The sequence below is a fragment of the Saccostrea cucullata genome, unplaced genomic scaffold (assembly GCF_032062105.1).
Source record: "Saccostrea cucullata isolate Sc308-1 unplaced genomic scaffold, CSIRO_AGI_Scuc_v1 ctg906, whole genome shotgun sequence".
Lineage (NCBI taxonomy): Eukaryota > Metazoa > Mollusca > Bivalvia > Ostreida > Ostreidae > Saccostrea > Saccostrea cuccullata.
The window spans coordinates 492,913-515,283 of record NW_026934443.1 but is presented as its reverse complement, the minus strand read 5'-3'; the positions used below and the strand labels follow the sequence as shown (position 1 = coordinate 515,283).

General features: G+C 31.3%; 1 protein-coding gene across 5 annotated transcripts in view; it reads left to right on the top strand.

Annotated features, from left to right (window-relative positions):
- Positions 1-22,371, top strand: part of LOC134240738 (uncharacterized) — a 119,862-nt gene that overhangs the window by 45,965 nt on the left and 51,526 nt on the right. For 3 of the 5 annotated variants that reach the window (XM_062722823.1, XM_062722824.1, XM_062722820.1), the window contains 2 exons: positions 969-1,100; positions 1,304-1,435. In XM_062722823.1, the coding sequence (XP_062578807.1) occupies positions 969-1,100; positions 1,304-1,435 (264 nt within the window). Of the gene's footprint in view, positions 1-968; positions 1,101-1,303; positions 1,436-9,653; positions 9,792-9,891; positions 10,024-11,280; positions 11,332-12,760; positions 12,879-22,371 lie in introns of all 5 variants that reach the window. The other 2 variants (XM_062722822.1, XM_062722821.1) reach the window with 2 other exon arrangements.

Sequence of the window (22,371 nt, the reverse complement as noted above, 5' to 3'; positions counted from 1 at the left end):
AAACTATGCGTGCCACTGCTCCAGGGATCCTATATAAATGTTGAAGTCATTACAGAGAATGGTTCTTAAATATTTACACGATCGATTAAAAATATTAATTGTTTATAACATTAAGAGCTTAAGAAGTTGAACAAAATTTACCCGAACAAAGATGATTTTAACATTGTTTAGCATCTACATTAACAGTGAATGTGACTCAGTAAACTCAGTCATGTGACATGTGTCCTGTCATCCCTGAAACAAAGAAACTGTTCCGAAGTTTAAATCGTTTTTAACACAACCTAAGTTTTGATTTCTAAGCAAATGCTTTCGATTGATCATTGAAACAATGATATACAAAATATAACTGTTTTCTTTCCTTTTAGAGACATCTGGTACATTTTTATTGCTTATATACATGTATATTGTATTATTGGAAAAGCGAGGCGAAATTCCCAAATGATAATCTCTGTTTGTCTTTATCCAGGGATGTTTACATATTTATTTAGTTGACCCACCAGTGATATAGATTTGCATTTAGATTTTTTTTTATCGATATGAAGCATACGCCTGTCTTTTATCACAAGTAGTCCGTTTTCAAATAGCATAAAGCACGTTGGATATTTGTATCTATCGTGAATAAATCTGTAAGTTTTCTGAACATATGACTTATGCAAACTTCATGAATAGATACTTCTACTTTTGGTCAAAAATATTGTGCTAACAACTAACTAAGGCATTAAATAATTTTATCTGAATATGCAAAGTTAAATTTGTTATTTGGGCAACTATTAATTTTGAAAATGACAAAGAAGGATTTGTACATGTAACTATATACCTTGATGAAGAAGGTTTTTTTACATAACTAACGATGTTGGAAGGGGATTTTTTATATGTACCGTCTTTTACCCAAACGTCTTTTTTCCCAGCCTCAATAGCGGTATAACTCCCAAAATTTAACACAAATTAAACAGCATATTACTTTGTAGCTAATGTTTCTATTGGTGGTGAGTGCATAGAAGATTCTCAGTGTTCGGATGGAACTTACACTGGAGTTTGTGTGAATTCGAAATGTACTTGTAGAGAGGGATATTCTTCTCGGGGAAATAAATGCCTTGCCGGTAAATTAAAACTTCAATTAAAATCAAATTCTGATATAATATATTTGTATGTACACTCAATCATTTCATTTTGTTTAAATTGGCACAAAGAATCATTTTTTTTTTCATTTCTCCATGTATGTAATAGCCAGGTGTATACAAGCTTTCGTTTTTTTATATCAACTAAAGTAAATTTCAAAAAAATATTGTAAAAAAACATTCAGAGAATGTGGCTCTTGGTGGATATTGCCTTTTGAGTGAACAGTGTACGGGCAGTATTCATGCGGAAGTCTGCAAGGATGAAAGATGTGTCTGCAAGAGTGGTTATGTATCATATAACCAAACATGTTATCGAGGTAAATTAAATCTATTCAATTTGGTACAGTTAACAGGAGATCATATTTTATCAAATGCTATCTCTCTATCTTTCTCTCTCTCTGTGAGTATGTGCCAATAATGTTGTGAAGATGCATGCGTGCGATTTACTACGCCGTTATAAGTAGAATTTATGATAAACACTTATCAAGCTGCTAAAACAAGATGAACAGCAGTCTCGTTTAAAGTCACCATTTCGCTAGTTTTATGGTCGATACGATGACCTTTTCAGCAAATACAATTTATCATTGAGTAAAATGCTGACTGATGTTTTTCATACTTATTATTTCATTAAATTTCCGATCATGACAAGGAGCACGCGTACGGATGGTGTGACCGTTCGGCAGGGGATGCTCATTCCTTCATAGCACCTGATCCAACCTCTGATGATTTGGAGATCCGTTTTGCTCTATTCCTATTTTGTATTGATTGTAGACTTTTTGTTTTGATTACAGTTCGTTATCTCCATTTGTTTCATCATTAACAGTCGTTTAACAAAATATGTCCAATTAACAATTTCTGTCGCCTACAAATTTACCATCGTAATAGCTTTATTATTAACTTAAAGTTTAACACCAAAAACAAACTTTGATTTTAATTTCGGTTCCATTCGGCATCTCATCGGTCATTCTTTACTGAAGATCAGAAACAGAAGAAAAGACGATTGAATTCAGTTTAATGTAAATAATGATAAAAGTTAAACATTATTTTCCGTAACATAAGGTTGATTCATGATCAATGAAAAATATAATTTTTGTAACAATTACTATACTAGATTTGTGGAAATTCTTTTTCTAGTTCCCTGATAGATTTTTTTGATAATAATTTTATTATTTTTGCTTAATTTCTTGTTAATGTTTATACCCTTTATTGGCATATTATCGTAAAATGACCGTAAGTCAAAAGCTGAATAATGTTTTTCAATATAAATACACAGATTTGTAGACGGATTTTCCAGTTATTTTGGGAAATGACAGAAAGCTATGGCACGCCCAAATTCACAAAAATGAGCTCAACATAGTTTCACAATTCATAAACTAGGTTTATCGACTGTAAACTATAGTTTACAAACTGTAAACTATAGTTAACAAATCGTTTACTATGGTTTTCATCAGTAAAACTATATTTAGTGGTTGTTAACTATAGTTAACGGATGCGAATCTAAGATTATCTTTCAGTAATAAAACGTTAACAGTTACAATAGATTTTATTGATAAACATAGATTAACGTCTGTAATCTATAGTTTACAATCGTGAACTTTAGTTAAGAGTTGTTAATCGTAGTTTCACAAATCGTTAAACTGAATTTATCAGATCGTTAACTATAGTTAAGAGTTGTCAACCATAGTTTACAAATCGTGAAATTATATTTATCAGATAATCTATGTTTTTCAATCGAAAATGTATGTGTTCAGTGTTAAGTATAGTTTACAGTTCTAAAACATTATAGCGTAAACTATGGTATACAGATGCAAAATATAGATTAAGGTTGTAAAGTTTAAACTAATAAACCTAGATAATCGACTGTAAAACTATGTTAAGCTCATATTTGTGAATTTGGCGTGCCATAGAATGCACAAGGATGTATTACGGGTCGGTACGGAATACTCACTCCTCCATGACACTTGATCCGCTAATGTTTTCGATGTCCGTGTTTACTCTGTACTAATTTTGTATTGTTTGATGGACTTTTGAGTTTTAACACTGTTTGTTATCTAAATACATTGCATTTCTCAAACAGTTACATATGTAGAACATTGTAGAACTGTTTTACATGTAGTTAATCTCGGGAAAATTTCGGTATCAAATCAGATGAGATCAAGTAAATATAAATTTAATTCTTCCAACTTGATTTTCGACTGAGCATCAGGGTTCAAAGTATCTGTTGGTAAACTTTTCCCGAATACCATGAGATTTGGTGCCGAGCGAAGCGAGGGACCAAATCGGATGGCGAGGGAAAAGTTTAACAACATACTTAGTACATGCTTCACACGAGAGATTAGGCCCTTTGTGTCTCTGTCTATTTAATTACAAACCCTTGTGGGTTCTTATTATTCAATCAAGATAAGGATAGTTTGACCCTAACTGTTGCAATTTTGTACAGGCCCAGATGTGATAATTTTACCCTCGGGGTAATATCTACCTGTCATATCAGTTTTACAGTGAGTAGTTTTCAATACAGGTTCATTTCTATAGATTCAAAAATCTCTGTATGAAGATAGTAATGTCATTTTGATGGATTTAAGTCGGGAGCATTTTATTTTTGTGGACATTATTAAATATTTGTTTTTGGTGGTAAAATTGATCAATTTCTCCTGAAAGCAAAGAATTGCACTGAAAATGAAAAGCAGGAAAAGAACGCTTTACGCTTGGATATACATGTACACTACTTGAGTAATATAGGACGGTTCCAACGTATTTGAACTTCTTAAAAAAGATCATATTTAGACCTTTTGCTGTTTCCCAATCAATCTATGTCTGTTTAATTGGAATCAAAGAATAAATTAAATAGTAAGTAATAATTTCATTGTTCTCACTTCTCAGTGCAATAATTCTGATTAAAGTAACAATATAAATGGTAAATCCTAAATATTCAATCAAAATTACTATACATTTCTTAAATTTCTCTTTTACTTTTGATTTTAAATAAATTTTTTAATTTTTTTTATTTTGGCTAAAGTTGAATAATTCAGGAAGAAAGACAGGGGATGAGAAAGAGATTTTTCTTCCTGTACTAATTTATGTAACTATGTTACAGTAGATTTTTTGGACTATGTATCACATCAGGTCCATTATTCATTGTCTGGTGACTTTGCCCTGTGTCCACGATTGTAATTACCTATCATTGGTAATGATTTGCTCAATAATTATGCACACAATCGCAGAGTCGCCCAACCATGAAGCTTGGGCTTGGGGTGTACCAAGTGATTTGGTAGCAGCAAAATCCTTAGTTCGAGCTTTGAAACATGTACTAATGATATTTTTTTAAATATCCTTGCATGTCGTATCTAATATAGTGGTATACACACCTGTAACGTACGTACAATTTCATATCTAGAAGCTTAATATTGCACTGTTGCGTAACTTCATGAAATTCTTTTATATTCATACAATTGGGTGGCAATTTGTAACCGGTTAATCGATTAAACGGTCGGAACGATGCTATTCGGTTAGAAAATCCGTAATGCTATGTTCCCATTATTACGATTGGCGCCACGATTGAGATCGGGGACTCGAACGTGGACAAATCGTAGTTCTCGTATCAAACCGAAACAAATCTTGTGTTCACTCGTGACTATCGTGTTGATCGTGAATTTTTTTTTGACTGACAAAAATTTTTCTACGATTAACACGATTAGATTTTAATCGTTAACATCGCAGCAAATTGCATTACATCGTAACTAACCTCAGCTGCATCGTAAGTAAACGTAACTAATCTGGCTTGTATATCGTGATCATCGGGATCGATCTCGGAAAGGACAGACATCCCGCTGAATGGCGATTCGTTGCGATATCTCACGTTCTGTCACCATCTGTGACGCTTTGCGTGGCCATCTGCTCACGTGCTGACATGGTTCTTTCCCGCTCAAAGACGATTTGATACGGACGTATGAGAGTAAACGCCATTAGACACGAGTGTTAAAGCCCCTTTCACAATTGGCGCACGAGCAGAAGCGACAAAATATTCGTGCGACCGAGGAATTTTGTTTAGGATCGTAAACTGTTGCCAAAATAATCGCATATGAAAAAAGTGTTCGTACGGAATTCGCGCGATCTACAGCGACTGTTGTGCATTAAATCCTGCGATATATCTTGCGTCTATATGCGACTGTTGTAGAATGAAAGCGAGTGTTGTAAGATAATGCGATAGGATTGCACGAGTGATCAGCTAATCGGACGATTGAACGTGCGACAATACGATTGGACGTGCGGTGCTCGTGCGCTCATGCAGTCCATAGTACGAAAGTTCGTGCGAGTCAGAGGGCCTAGTATGTATACTACCCGTTTCCGACGTTCTTCAGTTGACAAAATTAAGATGTTTATAATTATACACGGTATATAAATACCTGTTGCAAAGCATGGCAATTAAAGGTGATTAATCTAGCAATGATAGTAAAACGTTGCAAGATTACATGAGACAGCTGCGATTCATCTCACGATCTTTAAAAATCATACATCATTCTTACGAGTACATAAAACGTTGTAAGACGTTCGATCGTACTAATATTCGTGCAATGAATTGCGATAATTTTGATCGCATTTGGTCGCGTCTGAATAGTGTGCATGTTGACTATTTTGAGGAGACTTGATGCGACCTCTAAAACACAGGCAATGAGTGCGAGACATCGTTCAACGTATGCGAGAGCTCGTGCGAAGCTAAAATTTTCCGATCGCAAAGTGTTGTAAAGTGCTCGTGCGCCAATTGTGAAAGGGCCTTAACGCTTTGTTGCGGACAATCACGCTATATTACGAGTACTTAAGCTTGCAAAAATAACGGGAAAATTGAACGCGTTTCTTTCCCGATTGAAAAAAAATATGTCTGAGTTTTGGAAAAATATTTTAAAGATGCCACATAAAACAGGTACAAAATAGAAAGAGGGGAGTTTCCATCTTATTCTGAACTTGAACCCGTTCGATCAGAGGCAACATCAGTGAAAAAAAGATAAGAAATATTTATTCTGCTCTTTTACTCTACTTGGACAGCAATAACATATGTCCATAGTTACACTACAAACACCGCGTTTATGAAGTTGTCATCAACCTTTACTTCTGCCATTATTAATGATTGTATGTTTATCTTTTGTTTAATTTCAAGAGATAAAATATAATGGACTCGGTATAGCCAAATTTTTATATGTCTGTCGGGGTACAATCGTAGCTCAAAGCGTGTTCTATCTTGATTCTGATCGTGAAAGACATTGCAATGAACGTGTTATTCTATCGTACATTAGCGCAAGAGTGCGCAATGAACGTATTATATCGTATGAGTACTTATTAAAACGTAGGAGATCCTTTCAAATCGAGAACTCGAATCGTGATATTTGTGACAGATCGAGGTCCTTTTTCGACTAAATCTTGATAATCCTATTGAAACGTAATTCATCTTATCCGAACGGTAGTCAGATCGTCAGAGATCGCATCATATGAAATTTATCCATCGCGGGCATAGCGCATAAAAGCTCAACGAAACGTATGAAAACGCACCTATACGCATCTCTTCGTATCTTGGCATAAAATTCAATAAAAACTCCGCGATCAGCTACGATTGATCTATCGTGACGTGCGTAACGGACCGCACGACAGTGGGAACGTAGCATAATCGGTTAGTCGGAAAAATAAAATATACATCTGAGCACAGTTTCCATAAAATCCCTTCTGTTTTTTTTAAGAAAGGAAAGCGCTGCATATATTTAGTGTTTTACTTATCTTATAATAACATTATTTGGAGGTTATTGAAACTCTTCAGATTGAGATTGCAGGGTAATCGGTCAATTCGTAAAGTATAATTACTGTTTTATAACATCATACCGTTACCAAAATGGTCTAGTGCTTTATTTTAATGATATTAAAAACATCCCCGTTAAGCACTTTAAATAATAGTATGTCTATATTTTGCCGTTATCTGTAGCTATTGAATTATATTTTTATACAGAACGCCGTGAATTGTAAATAAAGTGCGAGTTCCGACATAGCCTATTTCTGATTATTGTGACAACACAAAATTAACTTCTTTAACATCTGCGTTGGAAAATTATCCCTGTCTGATTTCTCAAGCAAAATTCGTGGTTTTCTTTATTTTGTCTTGTCAATTGAAATAAAATATACTCTTATGTACATAAAATTCCCCGATCAAAATAATTAACAGAATTAAACTTCTAACGTCTTTTTCGCCTTTTGTGTAAATGAAAAGAAAATGGTTTGAACATATTCTATTGTTTTGATGTTACAACAAAGGGATTGTCAAAATGTATATCTTGATACGACTAACCGGTTAATCGATCGGAACGTTTTGCGGTTAAACGATTAAGAATTCTGCATTCGATTGCCATCCCTAATTTATACCGATTTAAAATATTTTGCAATATATGTTTTTGATATGTTTTGTTTTGTGAGTTTACTATAAAATCATGTTCTACAGTTTGAAGTAAAGATAATTAAATGCGTTCTTTGGTTGCTAGTACAGAAATGAATATCACACCTGTTGCTGAAAAATGATATGACCCATGTTTGCGAATTATGTAATTATTTGTATCTGTAGAGATAATATTTAAAGAAGTATTAATATAATTAATTATTGTATTATTGATGTGTACCTTAAGTACGTATCATTGATGAAACAACCATTGACCAAGATATATGTGTATGTGATATGCTTAGTGTTTTGAATGAACTGATAAACAGCAGAGAGTTTTTTTTTTAGAAATTAAGGAGACATCATTCAAAGGATATCAATTACTTAATATATAAATTTATTATCAATTCATGTCTTAAAATTTTTACACACCTTGGCGTTCAACGCTTTCTTTTATATAAACTGTGAAAAAAATTGACGTAAACGAAACCAATCGAACGAACTTGAATGTGAAAAAGTATCCGAATTTAAAGGTTGAATGTAAATATATAGAAGACAATTTATCAGGTTTTTATTTTAAAAACAAGATGTGTTTGTGAAACTCTGATGCTCCCTTATCATGGCTTTGTAGCAAACTTAAGGTCATACGCAACGTAGTTTGAACTTTATTGGGTTCTTCCTTGTAGTTGAAGTCAGTTCCACTAAATGAAGGGCATGTGAGCAATACTTTTAATGTCTATATATGGATTTGTAAACCTCTTCTAACACAAATTTTGATAAAAAAAATTCTGGAATTTGTTTTATAATTTTTGTGCATTTTTCTTTGAACAATGCAAAAATTTTCATAATTTCATGTCTTTTCAATCCCTGGTAACGCATGCTGATTTTTTTGTCTAAGAACATGTAATGGTATTATAAGTTTAAATATAGAATATCTTGAAAAATTATCAGTAGGTAAGGTACCTTGCGTATGTCCTTCAGGTTTAATTATCTCAAATGCAATTCAAACATGTTGATACTCAGATAAGGCCTTCTCACAAGAAATTAAAATGTGAAATACAAAAACTTAGCTCCACCGGTGCCTGTTCAAAAGTTCATCAAATACTGATGCCCCCGTATGGCAACATAGCGATGGTTAAATTTTCTCAAATGCAAATCAAACATGTTGATACCCAAAGTAAAGCCTTCACAGAAGAAATACAAATGTGAATTAGAAAACTCTAGCACCAGTAATTCAAAAGCTATGGCCGAATATACGTGTTTAAATATGTCAAACTCTGCGGTCAAGGTCAAAAATTCTAAATTGTTAGTTTCTAAAGAAAGGCCTTGTCACAAAAATTACATATGAAAGCCCAAGCTCCAACCGTTCAAAAGTTATAATAAGGTTTATTTTTGAAAGTGTAGAACAAAGTCCAAGGTCAAGGTCAATGGTTCAAAGTTGTTGACATTAAATGAAAGGTCTTGTCACAAGAATTACATTTGTGAAGTATGAAATCCCTAACCCCAACCATACAAAAGTTATGGCCAGGGTTTAATTTCTTTGAAGAAGGTCAATCTCCAATGTCAAGGTCAAAAGGTCATTGTTGTTTATATCCAACGGAGGGTCTTGTCACAAACAATATATATATGAAGAATGAAATTCGTAGTTCCAACCATTTTAAAGTTATGGTCGAGGAAAAAAAAGTGTTTGTGCAAAAGTGTGTCAAACCTCAAGGTTCGGGTCAAGAGGTTAAATTTGTGGTACCCAAAGAAAGGCCCTGTTACAAAAAATACACGTATGAAATATGAAAGCCACAGTCTCACCCATTCAAAAGTTATGAGCAAGGTTAATTTTTTTCAGGACAAACAAGACAGTAAAAAAACGGACAGGACAGGGTAAAAAATAATTAAATATCCCCAAAACTAAATTTACGGGGGCATAAAACAGTTTTTTATTACAGTTATTTATGTATGCTCGTATGTTCGAGGAATTAAGTAGCAACTTTACTAACAGATATTTGTTTTGTATCATTCGGCAATGAATAGGTTTTAAACAGGCACTCGTTGACAACACTAATACCTTTTATTTTATGTTTTTTCAACAACTTTTTTTTTTTATTGAATTATCGTTTTTTTTGCATTTGTAGAAACAAATTTTGATGATATGTGCTTTTCCTGGAACACATCATGCAAAGACCTAACGAAAGAGTGTAGACTTGTAAAAGACTTTGGCATATGTGTCTGCAAAACAGAATATTTAGGATTTGGAGAAAAATGCTTAGAAGGTTGTGTTTCTTTTTCATTTTTTTAAAAATATTATTTCAAATAATTTTTTGCGATTAAGATAGACATGAATCATAGGGTTTTTTTTATAAATGCAATCAGGGAACCTAAAAATTAATCAGACCTGTGCGAGAAGTGAACAATGTACTGCAGCACAAAACTTGGAATGTCAGAATGAAACATGTATATGTCGAGATGGCCACGTACTTGTAAATGAGACTGACTGTAAACCAAGTAAGTATTGTATGCTCATAACAAAATTATTATTTTGAATTTTTCCATGATAATTCTATTGTAAAAGACTTAGATATACCAGGGTTGTCCCAAAATTTCGTAGACTGAGCTCATATCTTTCAAAGAAATTAATGTATCTTTGTAAAATTTTCAGAGTGGATTAAGCGTATTCTTGGCAGATAAATTACGAAGTTTTATCATGTTTACTTGAAAACTTTTCGAGTAATGACATTTAAAGTGATATCGTTCTCTAATACCCGGAGCAATCTGCAACGTCAAAAAATATAAATATGTCAACGGGTCAAATATTTGGCGAAAATATTTCAATTTCCAGAATCAAATTCTTAAATTAAACGAAATGGTTACAACTATAAATTTGAAATATCTTCATTACTATGTATGATCAAACTTTAAAATATATAAACAAAGTATATGGATGTGCAGTTTCGAAATAATAATAATTTGAAAACGCTGTATTTCTATGGCCTTTTCGTCTGTTTCTGTAATGGAGTTGCACAATGTAACTCTTGCCAATTTCTTAATCCTGTCTTTTATTTAAGTTACTATTATTCACATATACATGGAGAACCCGTTTTAGTCATTTTAAATGCTAAGGACGAGAAAAAGTTTCCTAGTCTACCAAACATTTATGACTGGTACATTTCTGTAAGCGTTAATTCAGGATCAAAACACTTGATCATACTCCACTGCGCCGCCTGTGCCAACGCAGGCGCAATTTTTGTAAAAAGTCGGATTTCAACCCCATGTATATAAATCGTAATAAAATTCGTATTTATGAAAGCATAAACACCAAATTTGAGGAAATAAAGTTAATGACACAGTATTAAGAATTTTCATTTCCATTAGAAAATACGGCGTAGTAATTAATTTTCCATGGGATTTTGAATATGACATACCAAATTTAAATTGCAACTTTTGGGTATTGCGCCGCCTACCTACACCAGACAATGAAATATGTCTTTTAAATTGGAATAATTTGTGTATTTACTTCACATTTATCCATAGATTTATTAGATATTATTAGTTTAATCTATATACGAAATTTCATTAATGTATGACGTAGGGTTCCTACAAAACAACGCTTGTCTACGGAATTTTGGGACAACCCTCGTATGCTTCACATTTTTTTCTGATAATATACTGTTAAAGAAAGTAATGACACATATAAATATGTATAAACTATCCGATTTGCAATGTAAAATTGTATATTTAAAGTAATTTATTTCCTTATTTCAGTGGAAAAAAATGGAAAGACAGCAGAAAAAATGTTTTTAAATGAGGAACAAGGTTATTACTTTCACTTCAGTAATAGATAAACATAATATCATTATTTGAATATTTTTATTGTAGATAAAGAACTTTATCGTTCTATCCTAACAGCGGAATTTTTTGTGTAGGACGCAATTATAAGACTGCTTTACTGTAAATAATAACTTGAACGTTAATTTAATTTTTCTATTGTAATTGTTTTGTTCTGATATTTTAGCTCTGAAAATACAAAACGCATAATTTATTTAAAGTTATACTCACCTCAATTTAATATTGGGCTATTTATCAATTGCATAAAATATATGGTTAGATTTGAAAAATTATATACTCACAATCAACAGTACTAAATAACATTGTCTATTTTTGAAAGCCCTGGAAAGAATTTTTTCATAAAGTGTTAGAAAATATTTCAGGCAATGAAGCGATGAATGTTAAGAAATAAAAGGGAAAATAGAAAGTGCTACCCGGAATTATCTCAATGCCTTTTCTACATGTTACAATTTCGTACTTTTATTCATTTGGCTTAAAAACAAAAAACTGCTCATGATCTTTTGACAGAAAAAATAACAAAAACAAAGCAGTAAAAAAATACATAATATTTATATTAGTTTTAATAAAAATGCAGAATCATTAGCAGAGAATATACAATACTACACCTAGCTTAGCTGCATGAAGATTTCTTGCTTTTAATGAATTGATGCTTGAAGTAATACAAAGACGCAAGTACAAAATTCTGAAAAAAAAGACTTCTTCAAAGTCAATAGAAAGTTTTAAAAGTTTTTATCATCATGTTGATATGCTAAATCTAAAAAAAATTCAGATCCTTTTCGCCTTCCAAATTATGTCGATAGCTGTATTTTATAAACGAATATATCTAATTACAAGGTAAAAAAAATGTCTCAACTTTCAAACACTACATATTTACAGTGTTCTAACTTATATTGTTCAGTAAGTTTGATAAGTGATGGTGCTAAAATTTTGTTTTCGTTGTTGTAACTTCTGAACGTTTTTCATTTGTGTTTATTTGGGCCGGGGATCGGATCCAGAGAACCCAAGATTTGACAAATCTTATTTATCGTGATTTTAGTTATTTGAGGTGCTTATAAATGTATATAGATATCAATTGTTAACCTTGTAGTTGAACCGACTCAGATCTAGAGTTAATCAATAGACTAGACATTCATATTACAAACCGTCCAGATCTCTTTCCTTAAAATTGATTATAAACTTCAAATTGAGCATTTAAAATTCTAGATATGTAATGTTTGGTAGTTTAACAGTTTTTCTAGGTTTTTTTTTAATTTTTTTTTTTATTTATTATTTTTTTTTTTTTTTTTGGTTTGGTTTCACAGTTTCATTTGTTTTATCACTTCTTTCGTTTTTTTTACGTCCAGAGGAAGGGAAAGGGTTTCCAAAAATTTGGAAGTTTATATTTTCGAATTTATAGCAAATGGTTTAGGAGCTGCAATAGGAGCTGTTTTCGGGGGTTTCTTTCTTGGAGTAGTATTAAGTGCCCTCATTACATACTTAATATCTAAAAGATATATGGCCAACATGCATAAACGGTAAGTATGCTCCTTTTTTATATAAAATTGCATTGATCCTTATTATCGTTTGTTTTAGATGACGTATACGCAGACGATAAACAATCTTTAAATAATTCACATTGTTCATCTAAAATTGTGGAGTTTTTATTCAATGTTAAATAACAAAGACCACGACATTCAGTTCATGCATGCGGCCCCTGAGTAATTCTCGGAATATACCACAACGATTTTTATATTTAACTGATAATTTTTATAATCAAGATATAACATGCTATATAACTCTTTAAATAATGAAATTTTATATAAATGGAATAGTTTCCCTGAACATCAATAAACAATATCAATAAAAAATATAGGCTTGAGCCATAAACTTTTTTAATGATTCTGATCCTTATTTCCTCTGTCAATTTTCCAATTCTTACCTTTTTTAAATCTCCTTTTATAAAAATCGGAACAATAAGAACATTAAATTATTACAGTGTACGAGGGTTGTCCAAAAAGATCGTGGACAAATACATTTTTGTTCAAATAATTGGTTCTATATAAATCTAATGTAAGTCAAAATATTTCTTATGAAAAACCAAGTCAGAATGATTTAATTTTTATCGATGGAACTTAATATTTTTGAAGAAATCGGGGTCTTTAAAGGTCGCAGATAATGCGCACGGACTAAGGTTAAAATGCCATTAACTCTGATAAAAAGTGTTCGGATTGAAATGATTGTTTCAAACATACATGTCAAAACTTAATATAAATGATATGTAACACAAATAAAGAGGCTATAATCATTTTAGCGTCCAACCAAAAAAAAGTTTTAATACTGTTAAAATGAAGTAAGTAGAACTCAAAACTATTGAAATATATTTCGTTTATTGCTTTGAGATTGATTTTATACTTTTATACAGTTTTTCAATGGAGTGCACAAATTTGAATACACAAAAAGAATTTTAAAAAACGTGTAATTTGCAAAAATGGAGATTTCTATTCATGACGTTGTTATAAATCTAGCGCAGCGTCGGAATTGGCTGTACAGTTTGTGTATAGAAACTGTTTATGTTGATGACGCTCGAAAAAAAAATTGTGCATTGATTTGAATTATAAAAATTTAATAATTTATAATCTATACTTAAATATTATTGCTAGCACTTGGAAGTGTGGCGCCATAAAAAAATGTAGCGTGTGTCCATGAACATGTGTTACAATTCAAATCTAAATGTTTGACGCTATAACAAAATTAGCTTAACGTCAGACGTGTCCGTGCATACTATCTGCGACCTTTAAACACTCGGATTTTTTTTTTTACAAAAATATCAAGTTGATCAATAAAAATTAAATCATTTTGACTTGGTTTTTCATTAAAAATATTTTGATACACAATAGATTTATATAGAACCATTTTTTAAAACAAAAACGTCATTGTCCACGATCTTTTTGAACAACCCTCTTATTCATAGCCTCATTTTACTTTTGTTTCCCTAATTATGATGGTATTGCAATTTTTTTTTTTTTTTTTTTTTTTTGCCAGTGATAAAAATTTTAAGATAAGTTGTCCGCAATGGATTTTGCATATATTTTCTTTTTTTTCTTGCAAATTCAATTAAATTCAACATTTTACATCAGATTTGACCTTTAACTATATAATATGTTGTTAAAAGTCATATGAACAATATTGCTATGAAACGTTTTTTACAAAAAGAAAATAATTATATTTTTAGAATTTCCCTTGCTTAATCATGATTTTATTTCTGTTTTTCTTGCATATTGAGTTACTTAAAGTAGGAAAACATCAAAATAAAAAAAAAATGTTATTGAGTTATAGCATTGTCATTTCTTGCATTTAGAGGATTTTTTTTATGTACATGTAAAGCTTTATACTTACTTTAACCAAGGTAACTTTAAGCTAAATTCTAAAAAAGGACAAACTGCGTTTGAGTATTAACGAAAATATCCAAACTATAATCAAGTTAATGCAGAGTAGAAATGTAAGACACAAACTTGAATGTACTTCACAAGCAACTTTTTCTGTTCGTTTTGTAAGACATTTGTATTAATGTTAGTCCTCAATTTTACATTAGGAGTTTAAATATCTTTATATCATACAGTAAGAAAATGTTATAATTTTTTAATTCTATTAATTAACATGTAACCTTTTAAAAGTTTTTTTCTGCTATTATATCAAACAGTGATGAGACAATTATAAAATTTGACGGACATAGTACTCACATTACACCAATATCTGAAAGCAGCCGGACTCAATCAGCAAATGTCATGGAACAGACTTCTCAGGTATTTGTATCCATTTTTATAGGAAATTGTAAATTACATGAAAAATTCCGTCATTTCAGGATTACTTGCAAAGGGAAAGCTTATTAAGCACATGCAAATCGTAAAACTAATTTGAAAGGATATTTATGGTATGAAATACATTTTGATGATTCTATATTATATAATGTAATTGTTTGTAATTACTGAAAATAAAGCCCTGAAGACGTCACTAGAATTTAATTACACATGTATTGCATCCTGCTCTCCCGAAAGTGAGGGGACATGATATCAAATTTGTCTATCCGTCCACCAGTTTGTCAGTCTGTCATATAAAAACTATTCTTGCTCATTATATTTTAATGAGAAAAGATAGATCGTTCATTTTTCACATTTACATTACTGGAGACTAGATGTTTCCGAATATACTATGTTTTTGACCCTGTGATTTTGACCTTAAAGTTTGATCTACTCTGTTAATAAATGTTAATTTAAATTGTTCATAACTTTTAAAAGAGAAAAGTTGGAACTTTTCTGTCGAACTTCTCAATTATCTGATTATTTGTACCTTACAAATATACTATGAATTCTTACCCCGTGACATTGACCTTGAAATTTGACCTACTTTTCAAACGGGTTATCTTTCTTTATTTTAGAAAAAAAATACCTTTTAAAGATGTTTCTGAGCAAGCTTTTTTACCCTTTTACTTTTACTTTTATATTAGACATAATCTTCAAAAGTTATAACTTTGGTGATCACTTTAATTCATACCTCTCGTTTTTATTTGTGTCAATCAAGGCACCTTTTCAGGTATCCATTAAATGCTTCATGACAGGGAGTTCATATTTGACCAAAATAGCATGTGTTAAATTTAATTTTTATGCCAAAATAAATCGACATTTCAAGAAAAAAGTTCCATTATAAAGAAGCCCATCGGTACTTTTTAGAGATATTTAGCAAAATGTATATTTTTACGAGAAACTTTTAACTGAAAAATTTAATTGTTTATTGTACTTCACAAATGTATGAATTCTAATTAGATTTTCTTTTGAACTGACCACGCGATATCAATTTGACAAAGGAAATCTGAAAGACTGATAAGCATTTTAAATGCAAGGTTATTGCCAATTTTCTAACTTGTAAATTCATGTCCTCATAATGATGCATGCCAAATAATCCTTTATTTTGTAGCGAAAGGTCGTTAATGTTCCACCCTACTCTCCGTCAATGGAATCCCCAACGAACAGTAACGTAAAAGAGGCTAAAACATCACAGATGGAAAACGATGATGTCTACAACCATCTCCACGAAAAAGAGGATGAGGAAACGGAGAACGTATACAACCATGCTTCTTGTTCCTCTAGTCAGACTATGGAAGACGATTACAGCCATTTAAACGCAGGACGATGTAATGAAAGAGTTGTCTTACCTGAGGACGATGTGTATGCTCAGACGGAAGCGGCAAGTAACAACTATTTCATTCTTGAAAGTAAAAGTGAAATCTGAAGCAAAGATATGCATTTTTCTAATTTTCTTTGAGAATTAAAATGTTTCTTTTGACTTTGTAATGATTTAAAGCAGACTTCATGGATGTTTTGTACTACCTTAAAGAAATGTTTATTACACTTAAACATTTCTCAAGAAAATATAAGATCATATTATGAATTTCATTTTGTTCAATTTATTTTTAAGAGAAAAAATATAGTTTTAGTGACTAAATATTTGTATTGCTTTAAGACCTATTTTTTAATTTATTAATTTTATTGAATAGTGTTATTATTTTCAGTAGTTTTCCATAAATATTTATACTTTATTCAAATTTCTGTTCATATTGTACATCAATTTTGTCAATTGTATCTGTTTGTATATAAAAGCCGTTTCAATTTATTCGAAATAAGCTATTTAAAGACATGTTTAGGTTTTCGAATCACTGCTTTCCATCTTTTCCGTTATAACAATAAAAAAACACTCAAAATCAGAGGTACTTAAACGAAAATAGAAACGAAAATTTTGACAATTGAAGTTTTGCAAAAGGAACACAAAGTAAAAAATTTTTACTAAATTTCTGAAAGTATACACATGTATGTTGATACAGGAATTTAAAAAAAACCCTTGCATCTATTATCTTTAACACGTCATTGTCTTCAAAATGTGTATACATCCGGCTTTTAAAGTGGGAGGGTACATAGTGATCGGGGTGTCTGTCCGTCCTTCTCTCTGTCTCTATGTTCATCTGTTTGTTACGCTCTTATCCGCAACTCCTGTACCACTGAATGAAAATTACTGAAACTTTCAAAATATTTTTGTTACAAAGTGCAACTGTGCACCTCCTTTTTGGATGGGACACATATTTCGGGTTTCAAAAAGCGAAACATTGACCTGCCATTTTTTCTATAATAATGAAGGGTACCAATCTCTTATCTGGAAGTCCTGAATAACTCTGGAATATCTCTGAATAAAATTCAATGGTACTTTCGCAATTTTTTTGTTACATAATGCCAATTTGTACCTCCTTTTTTACAGTTTGATATGAAACTTATTTAAGATTTTTCAGAGCAAAACATAGACTTTGCCATTATATAGGTATGGGATGCAGGGTATCATTTAGTAAGCTCAGTGCTCACAGTAGCTCAATTTTAATTTTGATACTAAATGTCAATAATATGCATTAGCACAATTTAAATTTAAAAATATGTCATAATTACATGCTTGTAAGTAAATGTATTTTGCTAGTTTGGATTTTTTAAAGATCATTGACATTAAAATTGCTTGTTTTGTTTTTATGTGTTTTAAAAGAAATGCATTAACATAGATTATGTATTTCGTACTGCAATTGTATCAAATCTAGATGTCATTTAAATTTTTGTTCATGAAATTGCAAAGTTTCTATCAATAATAAAACAACAATTATGTAAATAATTTCATTTATGTGTTGAATGCTGTTTATTTTCTTTTGTCAAAATGTAATTAAGTAGATATTCTATTTTATTGTTCAAACTCAATGTTTTGATTTTTCTCCATTGCTGGAATTCTCCCAGGCCTTTCAAGTGTTGGATTCCATGTTATGTAATTTTCCCCCGTTTTTCTTTTTCGGCTGCTTGTTACGCAACTCCAAAATTTTCCATGGTCAAACCAGACCCATTCGCGGACAATCAGCCAATCAGAGATGTCCATTATAATCACGTGTTTTGATGCTGTCTGTAACTGACCAGTCAGCGCTGGGTCATTCTCGCTTTGTTGACGCTATCAATAACAGCAAAAAATTTGGCACAGCTTGCCAAACTATGTTCGTCAATCACATTTGGTGGCATATTTATTTTTGTAGTGCCATCTTTTTGCTGTATACCTACTGTTTTTATATTTTTTGCAAATATTGTTTATCTGTAAATTTAGGGGATCAGTATATTGATATGTATTTGTGCGACTACCTTTTGTTCTGATCCCCTATCATGTGATGTATATATTTTTTCTTATTTCGTCATTTTAATAAATGACATATTTCATCTCAACAATGGTGTTGATTTTATTTGAATTTATCACAGCAAAAACAGAGCTGTGGTAAGATTGTGCAGCATGAGGAAACATAAAACAACAATTATGTAAATAATTTCATTTATGTGTTGAATGCTGTTTATTTTCTTTTGTCTAAATGAAAGTAATTAGATGTTCTATTTTATTGTTCATACTCAATGTTTTGATTTTTCTCCATTTGCTGGAATTCTCCCAGGCCTTTCAAGTGTTGGATTCCATGTTATGTAATTTTCCCCCGTTTTTCTTTTTCGGCTGCTTGTTACGCAACTCCAAAATTTTCCATGGTCAAACCAGACCCATTCGCGGACAATCAGCCAATCAGAGATGTCCATTATAATCACGTGTTTTGATGCTGTCTGTAACTGACCAGTCAGCGCTGGGTCATTCTCGCTTTGTTGACGCTATCAATAACAGCAAAAAATTTGGCACACCCACCACCACCCCAGCTTTTCCTAACTGGCATTTATATGTTTTAAATTGATATACAGTTTACATTTGACATATTGGCATATTTATTTTTGTAGTGCCATCTTTTTGCTGTATACCTACTGTTTTTATATTTTTTGCAAATATTGTTTATCTGTAAATTTAGGGGATCAGTATATTAATATGTATTTGTGCGATTACCTTTTGTTCTGATCCCCTATCATGTGATGTATATATTTTTTCTTATTTCGTCATTTTAATAAATGACATATTTCATCATATTTATTTTTGTAGTGCCATCTTTTTACCGTATACCTACTGTTTTTTTATATCTTTTTTGCAAATATTGTTCATCTGTAAATTTAGGGGATCATAATAGATATTGATATGTATTTGTGCGATTACCTTTTGATCTGATCCCCTATCATGTTATGTATATATTTTTTCTTATTTCGTCATTTTAATAAATGACATATTTCATCTCAAAAATGGTGTTGATTTTATTTGAATTTATCACAGCAAAAACAGAGCTGCGGTAAGATTGTGCAGCATGAGGAAACATAAATACTTTTTTTGATTTTATAAAGTATGTGGAGATAACAAACAGTATTCGAGCTGTAAAGTCATTTAACATTACATAATAGGGATATACTGTAGAAAACAAGGACCACGAAAACATCAGATGTGGGATCAGATGTCAATGAGAAGCAAGGGTCCCTATCAGTAACAATAAGAACTCATTAGTGTTTTAGTACGGGTTGATATTCTTTATGCAATCCCATCGGTGTAATTTTTTATGCCTCGTCTTTACAAATGCAATATTTACTCTTTTACTTGTTTGCTAAATTTTACCCACAGCTTCCGTTACAAAGGGAAAATACTTCAAAATCATGTTACAGTTTCAAATACTTACATGTAACATTCACTACACTCAAATTTCTTTTTGAATTAAATACCTCTTCTGAATTTCTTAACAACTACTTAAAAAAGAAAAAAAAATGAATTTTGTAAATTTACTTATCTTCTAATTGTGGTCAATTGCAACATTTATTTAAAAAAAAATAAACAAAACAAAAATTCTGATTGTAATTCCAAGTATGCTGAAGGTGATATTAAAAAGATGCAGATGCTAGAGTACAATCTATGTACTTTTTGGAGAAAAGGCCTTGGTATATGTATTATGAAATAGATTTAAACTTAAGTCTGATTTTCAATCAGCTCTCAAATGTTAATTTATTATTTATCAGTCTCTAAATTTGCAGTTAACCACTCGCTTGCAATATTGAAAAATGTTTTAATTTGTGTGTACCTGACTTCGACAATATTTTAAACTGAAACTTAAGTAAACTTTTAATTGTGCAAGATAATTATTTATTATTTATTGAATTAATCTCTAATTTTACAGATAGCAACACTTTTGTAGAGTAGTATTGAAAAATAATTTGATTTTGGACTGTTTGACTTCTAGAACATTTTTGCACAACAGAAGGATTTTGACCTAAGCTTAAGATGCTTCATAATCTCGGTGCCAGGTTGAGCAACCTCTTATGAAGCAGATTCTTACTATCTAAGTGTAACAGAGAAAAAAGCCTTAATTAAGGAATGTGATTAACACAAATAGATCCCTTTTCAATATGATATGCATTAAAACAGCTGTTAATGCCATTGAAAGTCGTATGAACTGGATGGATTAGGTACTTACCTAACTCCAACGAATCTCATTAAAATAAATGTATTCGGTACATGTAGATGGGGATGACGACAATGTCGAACGACATAAAACTATTTAATGTCAGCACCGGTCGTTCATATTAAGAATTTTTTTAATTTTGAAATTATCTTGTAAACCATCAACGTATCAAGATAATACTTAAATTCAGCATTTCTGAAAATTTGTTGTTGTATGATCTTCATAAACTTTGTTTTAAAAAAAAACGACACATTATTAATGACATCTCATCAGTCAACGAATTTTCGGTAACCCCTTGCATTCGTCTAACAACAAAGTTTTTAGATATACGTACTCTTTTGAGAAAAAGAGACAAGATATGACAAATAATTGATGAAAAAAAAAATGCTAAGAAAAATGTCTAAAAGAAGTCTTTGGTCTATACATCTACAATGACATTGTAAGTAAATGGTCAAAGGAATTGCTAGGACAAATTGTTTAGTTGAGGCTTTAAGGCTTAATTAATGCTTACCCATATTTTTGTTTAACTTTTAAAAGTTTTGAATGCTTCTTATTGATTACATTAAAAATAGTGCAAAACTATTTTAACATAACAATTACAGGTACAAAACATAAGGGGGGGGGGGGGGGGGGGGGTGTCATATAGTAATAAAATACTTAAATTTTCAACCGTTTTATTGCACGGTTGCTAAGATGCTTTCGTAATTGTTGAAGGGAAAGCGACCCTCTGATAAGACAAATAACTTTCAAATTACAAAATAGTAATACTACTCACAGTTTTTTTAATCAGTTTCCTGAGACCTCTGAGTAGTCAATTTGATGAGATCAAACATAGTATGGAAACATTACTTTCTATTTCTTTTGCAAATTTCTTAGTAATTGTTTTATTATATTTAACAATAAAACATTTAAATCCATTTAAATGAGGGTTGTGTTATGCTGTTTTTTTTTTTTAAATATTTTCCGGATGTTCTACTGCGTATTCTCTAAATTCGTACTTTGGCCAATTCGTACTGAATTCATATTTATCATTAAATGTGTAAAATTTCTATATTTACCATACATGTTAGTTATAATAGTTAGTAATAATATACGGTAGTGCGACTTTATCAAGTCCGACCTCATGGTCCGACAGTGTTATAGTCCGACACTATCATAGTCCAAATTATCTATCAGCGTAAAATAGGATTGGCCTGCTCAGCGAAGATCCGACGTTGAATCGATGTTGGCAATTCAACTCAACTCAATGTTGATTCAACGTTAAATTTTCAACGTTGAAAAGTTAACGTTGAATCAATATTGTATCTAGATTTATCAACGTCTAAACCCAACTTCAACTAATATTCAACGTTTAAACAACGTTGTGTGCCTGCTGGGTAAATTTCGAGTAGTAGGACACATCAAGTGTTTTTTTTTTCTTTTCACGTATAAGAATTTGAACATATTTTGCTTCATATAAATTCGAAACAGGTACGTAGCATCGTCTTTGAAAGTGGGGGGAGGGGGGCAACCTGAGAAATTTTTTTTTTTTACTTACCTTCAAAAAAAGTTGACAAGCAAAAAGAAAAAAGAAAAAAAAACGGAAAATTAAAAATTGCCCA